Here is a 10068-nt window from a genome sequence, read left to right as displayed (position 1 = left end):
GTATTTAAATAGGCAGCAGTACTAAAATCAAATGTGAAATTACTCAAAAACCTTTAGTTATCTACCTAGTTCTGTTATAAGTCACACAAAATGATTCCAACATCATTTTGGTCCTAACTAAGGTCAAACAAATACTCTTGATCATAAACAGAGGGTTCTTACAGTATGCAAAATTACTACATAATTTATTCAAATTTAGTAGCGTTGTTTACAAACCACAAGTTTTGACACGATAGTCAAAAAGGGATTGGGGATGAAAGCCACCTGAAATAGCAGTTATGCATACACCAGTTTGAGACACAGAAAAGGTGTTCAATGAAAGACGCGCTGAATTCTTAACAGAAATCTCTAGAAAGAAATGATGTGCAAAGACAACGACATAACAAAATTCCAAGTACACGTAATTACAAAAGGAAATGACATCTCAAAAGTTCAATTAAAAAAAAACCCAAAAAAACTATGGGAAATCTTTTCGTTGTTTTTATTTTTACAGTGCAACTATTGCGTGAGACCGATGCTGCCGTGACACCCTCCGACGCTGACAGTTGGTCGTGCGGTCAAAGAGTCTCTGTGCTCATTCCATCAATCCAAGAAGAAGATGTTGTTGAATTGTGTCGCGCAAAGCCTCTTCACCTCCTCTGCGAAAGAGGAAGGACAGACAAGTTTGTTTATGGACGTCTGGCAGTGGGTATGATACAAATGTTGCTGCCGACCTACCATTGACTTCAATGAGGTTGGCGTTCTTCTGATTGAGGATCACGTACAGTTCTCTCTGGTCAGACTTTTTGCCAACCACCCAATAGTCCGTCATGGCTTTGACTATAATCTCTTCATCTTCATCAACTCTGAAAGACCCACAAAAACATTATTTGACTCATTTTGACTCCCTTTTTTTGAACACGGGGCATTGCATTACTTTGGATTTGCAATCAGCAAATTTCAACGTTGTTTGGCGTACCTGGCGAAGTCACAGTTGATGTCCCCCAGGATCTTCATGAGGTCCGGATGGACAGACGTGAGGCAGACGCTGGCCGTTTTCCTCATGTGTATCGTGCTTTTCTCTGCCAGGTTCATGTGGTTGAAGTAGATGAACTTAAACTGGGGCTCCTTCTCTGGCCTTTGTGGGCGCAACATGGCGGACGCAAGACAAAAAGATTTGAAAAACGGCTATCGGTCATGAAATTGGAATTGCGCGGCTCGACTGTGACGAGGCTGTCCTTTCACGCTCGAGGAAAATGATTTGTGCAAGTCATTTCTGTCAAGCAGTTATAATGTCAGCTTTGAGTCAGTTAGTTAAACGTAACGGCAGGTTAAAAAAACCAAAGCCACCGTGGGTCAAGTATGTATGAATTATACACAGCGATAAGTCACTCTGGAGGATTATAGCCGCTGGGACAAGTAAGTTGAGGACGGCGTCACTGATGCAGTCGACTTGACGGCGGCCAAATCAGGGCAGGCGGCAGAAAAGAAATGCGGGACGTCGTTATTTATTCAGCGGCTTCTTGAGTCGAGTGGATGCTTGGATTACAGTCACGGATGCATCCGAAGCAACCCGCTTGGGCAGATGGACGCTTGACGGCTGTCCAGAGGGATGACACTGAGATGAATTAGGATGAAAAAAAAATAAAGGGCTACCTGATAAATTACTAGTGTGGAAATTAGCTGAATTTTGGCTAATTTAGGAAACATGACAGCCGTCATAGCGAACCACTTTAAACTACTGAATACAGCCGTTTATGTAACATAGATTCCCGAGTGTGTACATGCACGGTGCTGATGCTTCATGATGCGCTAATTTTGTTTAGCTCGATATAGGTTGGTAAACTGAAATATTTCTCTTTTAAAACAGAAATGTTGGCCTTTTGAAAAGAATGTTCCTTCATGGACAATCAATAATTGATCGATAGCTCCTCTTGCATAAAATCGTGCCTCAGTCAAGCAGAGCAATGAGGCGATTAGCCCGTAGCATCGTTTCAATGCTGACGCCTATCGATTCTCTTTGGATGAGTTTGCTAGCCAATCATGCGCAGCAATTATCTCGGTCACTTAGGCAGTAAGTTACTTTTACTTTGAACCGAAATACAAACTTGAAATATGTCTGTACATTTTTAACGAATGCATCAAATCTGCGCTTCAGGAACACATGACTTGGGTGACGTTTTCAACGAGGGGTGCGCCGTGATATTTTTCTGATCAGTCAAGGTCGCCAAATGTTAAGAAGTCAGCTCATGAGGACATTTCTGAAATGTTGAGCAACGTCCAAGCGTCAAAAACCGGCATGCATCAACGAACCCCGATATCCTGCGGTTGACGGTGAACTGCTCGCATATGTCAGACGCCAGCAAGGTGAGCTGCGGCCCCACCAAGGCATCCAACTGCTCGCAGAACTCCCTCGTCATGTCCACGGAAGCTGTGTGAAAAGTCGGCGTGAGAGAAAAGCAGCTTTATTGACAAAGCCATAATCTGTGGGTCGCACTGTGCGATTTGACGCTTACCGTTGACCATAAAACAGGCGGCGGCGCTCATCGCCTGGAAGAGAGCAGGTCAAACCCAGTTAGAAGGTCACACAGGTTCGAAATGACATTGCCGCGCTGAGGCTCAAGGGATGTGCATCCTCGTTTTTTTTGTTTGTTTTTTAAATCACGTCTAATCTTCCAAAATCCATCTCCTGAGTTCGAGCGCTGGGCGTATTTCACACCTACGTCATCCGCTCACACGATCAAAGTCATTTGACGAACATCCCTTTCGTGCGGCGGGACGAAGAGGGATAATCCATTCGTAGACGCGTGGCAAAATATTCAAGAATCAATTATTGAGAGAGCAATGCGGTAAAAATCGCCATGCCTCCTACTTGGTCGACACAATTGGTTTCACTTTACAGCATTAGCGTCTAATTCGTACAAGGCCATTTATTTTATATAATAACCCTTTCGTGTATCCTGTAACCGTGATAAACTGTCCACTGTCACGGCCGCTGTCCCTGAAAGGGTTCATCTCGCAAATGCTCCAAATGTCCCCCCTTCGACATGGCATCAGTCCTCCGACACGAACGGCACCGGCACATCATCTGTCAGGTTACCTTATAGACAATCAGGTGCAGCTCCTCGTGGCCATCTTCTGCACTCACAAATATTTTGGGGAAACGGAATTTGGCCTCGGGGTCTTTAAGGTTGGGCGGGCCTGTCAAAAACCTGAAGAGAACAGCATGTGGAAGTATGGTACTCAATCCTTAAAATAAAGTTGTTATCGCAATGAAGGATGTCATCGACGCATTTAACTCAATTAGACGCGACCCTCGAGCAGCAAATCTGCCCAACGGCAGTTTCGGGACTCACCTCCCATAATGCAACAAATTGCCTGCGACCTCCGGCCTAAGAGGAGAGTCCCTGCCAGCCAACTGGACACGGGCGGAACGAATCCAAAGAGGAAGAAATGCGCATCGCACGTGTGTTAAGTCTGGACGGACAACATCCTCAGCACCTGAAGTGCACACGCAGCTTTTTTTTTTACCTCCGGCTCGGAGTGCCTGGGGAACAGCGACGTGGTCAGGTACTTGTACAGAATCCTCATGTCATCTTTTTCCAGGCCGCTCCTGCCGCGCACAAAAAGATAATGCAACACCCACAGCAGAAGCGGCGCCAGCTGAGCCGAACGTGTCCGTCTCGTTACCAGATGAGCTGGTCGTTGTAGAGGAAGGCGGTGTATTTGATGAGGCTGAGATTCTCCTCCACCCGGTTGACAAAGGACTGGATCTTCAGGTACGTCATTTTGTCCAGCGGGAAGAAGCTGATGCCGCCAAAGACGTCCAGCAGGTCACAGGACTGCAGGTGGAGAGTCTGCAAGTACTGGAAGACAAAGATAAAAATGCAGCGCAAACATGAGGTGTAGGAAATTATTCGCCGGCATTGTATAAAATTGCAAATATATGCCATGGGGCCAAACAGCTTGAGAATTTTTTATTTTTTTTTACCCTGTAGAAGAACTTTTCAAGCTTCTGAGTAAGCAGCTCCACTCCACCGGCATCCATGGCTCGACTAAAGGTACCGTTGAAGAGCTGCAGCAAAAAGGAAAGTCATCACGCACAATATTTGGAGAATCTTTGTCCAACATGAATGTGACGAGACACTTAGAACTCAATGGAGGGGGGGGGGGGATATTTTGGAAAAATATCAGCGCTTACCTTATACATGCTGTAGCACTGCTTCACCACAGCGCCGTAAACGGTGTCCTTGAAGGGGGCGCAGGAAGCATGGTGAACAACTTGGAAGCGGATACTATTCAAAGAGAGGACAAACACTCACAAGGATTTCCTCTTCCTGGTACTCGATCGTGGGAGGCTTTCCATCTTTGTTTGGTTTTTCAATCATTGGGTTTCGAACCACCTGATCAATAAATGGGACACAAAAAAAAAACAATTGGGAAAGGAAAATGGTTCGCATTCCATTCCTGGAAACCAGAGGAAAGATTTAACAATTTACCATGACCATCCAAAAGTTTTCCTCGGGCTCAAAGAAAAACTGTCGGTTTTTCTGCGTGTGCAGGGATTTTGCTGGCTTTGTTGGGCAGAATGTTCTAGATAAGAACACAAACATTAGCGACTCCTTTGGCTCTTCTGCAACATTTTCTAGACATCGTTAATATCTTATTGCAATAGATCCCTTCCATCATGACCACCTCGTGAACTGGACGATAGCTTCACAAAGGCCCACGTTTCGGATTTTTTCGTTCTTCTCCACGTCGCTGGGGTGATAAAACAGTATCTTTTTCTCTTCCTAATGTGATTAAAAAAAAAAAAACATCACCTGACATCAGTACATATCAACACGCAGGCAAAGCTAGGATAACGGGACCTAGTTCAGGTGCAAATTTTAAACATCATTTGAGATGCCGAGCTCACCTCTCCTTCCCGCGGTCCAAATGTGGGATTATAAACAAAGAAATTGAGTAGACATGCTGTGAACTGTTTCTCTTGCATTCCCGAGGCCATTCTGGGGCTGCAAGACAATAATAATAATAATAATAAGTCAATGTAAAATAATACCAGGTTATTTTCATGATCGCCTCGTGCAGTAAATAAAAATCTGTTTTTACCTAATCATCAGCATCAGTGTCACGTTTGTCTGGATTTCCTTTGCACTAATAATTGCGTTGCAAGCATGCCGTTCACCTGCAGAAGCAAAACAAGCACTTTATGGGTAGCACATCTTTATATGATCATGAAAATTACAATTTCACTCATTTGTGTCTTGTGGTTGTAAAAATGACACCTGATACAACAAGTGTTTTCAGCAAAGAAAACGTGTAACGAGTAAAACATTCAGCAGAAATACTGTACATCTTATAGGACGTTTTTGCACGTAAGCTTCGCTAGCAAGACTTTCCGGTGTGCTGAATGACGTCCAAAGCGTATTTTAAAAAAAAACACCAAAAACAAAACTGTTGGAGGAAAAAGGAAATAAACTCTCACCTTGCAGCGCATAAATGAACAGTTTCGTATGCACGTCGTTGTGTCACAGCAGAGAAAAAAAATGTCACTAAACAAGAGGAGACACAGTTTACACAGTGTACTTCCTGTTTTTGACAGCAAAGTGTGTCACACCTAAAACTAGCCGGGAGGAAAACATGGCGAGCTCAAAACATTAAACGGACCCAGGGCTGAATAAATAATAATAACCATAATAATAATAATAATTTTATTTCACAGATAATGAGAACATAAGACCTTCCACGGGAAGAAAGGGGTTAACGACTTGCAAAAGAAAAAAGCTATCAACAAAATTGGGAATTTCGCATCACTGTAGTGTATATGCTTTTGTAAACTATCCTTATTCTTCATAAGCACATAAATTATGGAAAAGTTATCTTATAAGGCGCTTGACTAAAAGTAACTATTGTTGCCAACTTTATTTCATAAAACAGAGAGGCCACACACTTTATTTCTTTCATTGTCACAGGTTTGAAGGACTTTTATTGTTATTGTCAATTAATGAGAGCAGAGCAGAACATTAAAAAAAAGAATTTCCACTGAAATACAAGCCAATGAAAAGAAATCCAAAAAAATCAGTGGAAATGGAAGCAAGAACTGATCCATGGAGGCCTCAGGACAGGACAATCATCTGGAACTCTAAACAGACAGAGACAGTATTTAACATTGTGAAGATATACAGTATATATATATATTTTTTTTTTTGTATTGACAATAAAAATCATCCCAATTAAAATGTCCTGCTGTCAACCGTGTGCACTGAACATGTTCCAAGTGATCTCAATGGCACTGAAAAAAAAAGAATCCCCCCCCAATAAAATCTGTATATTTTATTTAACAAAACACACAAAACCATACCGCAGATACAAATTTGTCCAACATCATAAATAATTTGAAAGCTTTAGTTCAACCTCAGTGCGTCAGGATCGCAACCTGCAGAGGGAAAAAAAAGTGTTCTCCTCGCATCAGATGCCCGGTTGAGGTGCAGGAAATCAGATACTGACCCTCTGCTCCGATCCTGCCATCGCTGTCGTCATCCGCTGCCGAGATGAAGCTTTTGGTTTCAGCCTCGGTCAGCGTTCTCGCTCCAGGGACGAACCGCTGCAGGAAAAACCTGCACAAACACAAAGGTCGCTCAGTCGCATACAAGATGCATTGCATCAATATTACAGCAAATCATGAGGACACACCATTTTTTTTAGCGGGGGGGGGGGGGGGGGGTCAAATTGTAGTACAACAAAAGGTGAATTATGTAACACAAATGCCACGATAACACTTAGATCATGATAATCCACGTGGATTACAAAGGGACGGCTTTAATACAGATGTGGAAGTTGGTCGCTAGGTCTTAATCTGTCTGTCATGCACACTGTGACGTTTTACCATTAGAGAGGTTGAAATAAATAAACTGAAAAGAAAAAAAACTATGAAATGTCCAACTTGAGCTCCGACTCCTCCAGGTAGCCGCTGTTGTCCTCATCGAGGATCTGGAAGACATTATGGACCTCCTGAGGCGTCTTGGAGGAGAGGCCACATAGTCCAAAGAATTTCTTGTGGCAGAATGAGTCTGGAGCTGCAGAAAAAAACCCCATACAGTAATACAGTATCATAATTAAACAGAATGTAAAGAATTCACTGCAGTAATTAGTTGATTTTTTTTGCAGAGGATAAAGAATATATGCCTGTGACTGTCGTCATGTTGTTTGTGTGTTGCTCCCATTTGTGTTCAAATAGAATCGTTTTAAAAGTTGATAACTACCGGGATTCCAATGCTAGTTTTGTTAGCCTGTCTATGATTATTCTCATTATGCGTTAGCATTAAGATAGCGGGCTTTTGTAAACCACAACTCAGTTCACAATGTGAAGCTCTCTTTGCTCTTCGTTCCATTCGACCGTAAGATTCAAGTGGGACTCGGTGACCTGCCGATCGGCTGCTTTGTTATGAAATTCGCCGCAACATCTAAGCGGTCGTAACATGAATTTTGGCTCAAAAGTCAAAGCAGAAAAAATATCAGCCGACTCGTAGAACGGATCACTTGTAAGTCGAGGCACTTACAAGTGATCAAACAATTATGTGAAATTGTTTGAGGGAGAAGCCCAATGAGGTGAGATTAAAAATGCATGTGGCTGCTGTTTTTTTTTTTTTTAAATTGAGCAAAGTCATGCAAGCACTAAAACAGACAGGATGATTGAAAAGCTTTTGCAATCATCCAGAGGTGCAGATAAGAGGGTACTGTACAAAAGTGAAATGAACGCAGCCCAAGAAAAGATTACAAACCTCGTATTGACCTCTGCTTGAGGTGATGGAAATCGCAAATTGATCTGACGCATATTATATATAGTTTGGCAGGATGGGTGTTACCTTGACAGTCTTTCACAGCGTTTTCAATGTCTTCGGCCGAGAGGATGGAGGTGAGGGACATGCTGGTTCTGCGGAGTGAAAAAAAAGAAAGTAGACACTGGGTTTTCTCACCTATTTCAAGCGTTCCCATTTTGGGCCAGAGTCAGACTCCTTTTCTTCCACTGATCAATTTTTATGCTCTCATGCGGTCCACTGATATTATGACTTCATCATATGCCCGACTAAGCAGGCTTATTGATTACATTGTCTCTCGTGGGGCCTTTTGGTTACAGATTGCTTCGTTGTTTCAGCAGGGTAAGAGAGGTACAGCCTCTCTCGGAATGTATTTCGGAGAGTGTCTCGAATAAAGATCTTTCAACAACAACACAAAATCATGAAATGTAAATCGACAAAGGCATAAAAAAATAATGAAACGAGAACATACTTTTACATATCAACAAATATACACACACTACAAAAAGAATGGCCCTTTCATGCACAAATAATGATAACCTACCTCAGGATTTTTATTATTATTATATGAAAAAAAAATTAGAGTATTTCTGATTGACTTACTTATAAGTGGCAAGGCAATTTGAAATTATAAAGTTATTTAGACTTAAGGTAAGAGTGCTTGAAGCAAGCCAAAGGCTCTGACACAAAGTACCCGCTGGCCGACAAAGAACAAGCTTGTCTCGATATATATTATGTATATATTTTTTTGTGGTGTTGGATGACCTGCACAGTCTATCTTGATGCGGATGCTGCAAAAGATTAGAATGCTCCCTTGAAGCAACAGCGGTTCTAATTTAAAGTCTGTTCAATATCGTGGGTGTAGTTTGCAGAGGCGCAAGAACCGCATTTGCTTCACGCAGGCGGTCGCCTGATTTTATTTTTTTTTTGACAGATGCGTGACTCACCTCTGTATGCCGGGTGTCCTCTCAGGTTCCAAAACAACCGCAGTTTAAAAGAGTCGTCGTGGTGAGTCCCCTGATAGCCGCCTCACTTTTATAGACTGCTTGAATTTCCACTGCGGGATATCAGCTGTTCCCCCAAGCCGAGCTCGTGTTGCTCTACCTGCCCGATAAACTTTTTATAGCTCCGCTCACTCTTCCTTTCAGCTACGACGTGTGTAGGATTTTTTTTTATCCAATCAAGTTTTCTGTGCTGTCGTTCTCTCTTCCCCCCCTTCTACAGTCTCCCCTCCCTGCGTTTGCTCGCCCTGCGAGTGCACATGAGAGATTACACACATTTCGCATTTATTCAAGGTGCTTTAAGGTGTCTCACAGGGGTGGGAACTATTGTGCTCAAGGGCCATGTTTGATTTTTTTAAAAATGGACAGATGATGGGGAAAGGGGGTGAGATGAGCTGGTGAGGAAGGAATGAGGGACTATGTCTAAAAAAGGTAAATAAATGAATCAATGAAATTTATGATACGAGTTTTAATTTTAACTCATTCACTCCCAAAGACGTTTTTAAACGTCTTTTCAGACTTGGTCCAGAATTGGCTGGTACTGAATGAGTTAATAAATCTGTAATTTAATAAAAATCTGTATTTATTGAAATGATGAATGAGGGAGGTTATGATGAAAATGGTAATCGTATTTTATTTGCAATAAATTCATTCATCAATTATTTTAACGTGATAAAGGAAGAAAACTTTGACCCAAAAAATAAATAAAATAGAATAAAAAATACACAAGAGGCTGATTTTTTCCAAGAGTGACACAATGAGTAGAAACGACGCTTGACACTGCCTGGATTAAAGACTGGAGGGGGCCGTATGCGGCCCATTCTTCTCCTTCTTCTATATGCTTTTTCCCAGTAAGCCGCTAAACCAGGATAAAACCAGATCTGCACAAAATGCATTTCATACGCATGCCTATTGATCACGTGAGGCCCCCCCCCCCCACCTCGTGACAACATCTGTCACCAAAACAATGCAATTTGATGGGTACTCACAAGTGAACAAAATTATTATTTGTGCACATTTCACAAATCTATACAAACATATTTTTCCCCCCAGCTAGGAATTATTCAGTGGCTGCAGAACGGACAGATTCAAGTTCTTTCCATCTTTTTTTTAAATACATAATTACACCCGGTTACCTTGACAACCAGCTACTTTCTCACCAATGGGTTTCCTCTGCAATGGCAGCATCATCTCTGGTGGTTTCAGTCAGCATTTCTGTCAAACGCAAGGGAATAAAGGTCATTATTTCTCCATGTTTTTTCATCTGC

The 10068-nt window shown here is 42.2% G+C and overlaps 2 protein-coding genes across 3 annotated transcripts; both read right to left on the bottom strand.

The window, feature by feature from the left end:
- Positions 1-168: 168 nt before the first annotated feature.
- On the bottom strand, positions 169-5613 carry ccz1 (CCZ1 vacuolar protein trafficking and biogenesis associated). Its single transcript, XM_086099432.1, has 17 exons — positions 5468-5613; positions 5092-5167; positions 4898-4994; positions 4675-4772; positions 4479-4572; positions 4302-4382; positions 4181-4228; positions 3971-4054; positions 3670-3845; positions 3511-3592; positions 3336-3397; positions 3080-3191; positions 2496-2529; positions 2293-2410; positions 959-1117; positions 718-845; positions 169-638 (listed from the first exon to the last, which is right to left on the bottom strand). Exons 2-17 carry the CDS (start codon positions 5103-5105, stop codon positions 583-585), a joined length of 1443 nt encoding a protein of 480 aa, XP_085955558.1. The 5' UTR covers positions 5106-5167; positions 5468-5613; the 3' UTR covers positions 169-582.
- Positions 5614-5939: 326 nt separating this feature from the next.
- On the bottom strand, positions 5940-9667 carry pvalb9 (parvalbumin 9). Of its 2 annotated transcripts, none has more exons than XM_086138476.1 (5): positions 8747-9664; positions 7848-7915; positions 6926-7058; positions 6490-6599; positions 5940-6124 (listed from the first exon to the last, which is right to left on the bottom strand). In XM_086138476.1, exons 2-5 carry the CDS (start codon positions 7906-7908, stop codon positions 6099-6101), a joined length of 330 nt encoding a protein of 109 aa, XP_085994602.1. In that variant the 5' UTR covers positions 7909-7915; positions 8747-9664; the 3' UTR covers positions 5940-6098. The 2 variants fall into 2 exon arrangements, with proteins under 2 accessions (XP_085994602.1, XP_085994601.1); XM_086138475.1 differs by lacking the exon at positions 5940-6124 and adding an exon at positions 6152-6418 and having other exon boundaries at positions 8747-9667.
- Positions 9668-10068: the final 401 nt, after the last annotated feature.

The sequence above is a fragment of the Hippocampus guttulatus genome, chromosome 19 (genome assembly GCF_054856545.1).
Source record: "Hippocampus guttulatus isolate MCC_2025c chromosome 19, RoL_Hgut_1.0, whole genome shotgun sequence".
Lineage (NCBI taxonomy): Eukaryota > Metazoa > Chordata > Actinopteri > Syngnathiformes > Syngnathidae > Hippocampus > Hippocampus guttulatus.
The sequence above is the reverse complement of the archived record's forward strand: the minus strand, read 5'-3'. Positions and strand labels throughout refer to the sequence as shown.

What these genes read in the sequence shown, in the direction of transcription:
- pvalb9 (XM_086138475.1), bottom strand. Translation starts at nt 7,908, where the DNA reads ATGTCCCTCACCTCCATCCTCTCGGCCGAAGACATTGAAAACGCTGTG. An exon ending in CGCTGTGAAAGACTGTCAAG is followed by an intron (nt 7,059 to 7,847) that starts GTAACACCCATC and finishes TTTTTTCTGCAG; the next exon opens with CTCCAGACTCATTCTGCCAC. An exon ending in CTGGAGGAGTCGGAGCTCAA is followed by an intron (nt 6,600 to 6,925) that starts GTTGGACATTTC and finishes GTGTTTGTGCAG; the next exon opens with GTTTTTCCTGCAGCGGTTCG.
- ccz1 (XM_086099432.1), bottom strand. An exon ending in AAAACTTTTGGATGGTCATG is followed by an intron (nt 4,383 to 4,478) that starts GTAAATTGTTAA and finishes TTTATTGATCAG; the next exon opens with GTGGTTCGAAACCCAATGAT. An exon ending in TTGAAAAGTTCTTCTACAGG is followed by an intron (nt 3,846 to 3,970) that starts GTAAAAAAAAAT and finishes TTTGTCTTCCAG; the next exon opens with TACTTGCAGACTCTCCACCT.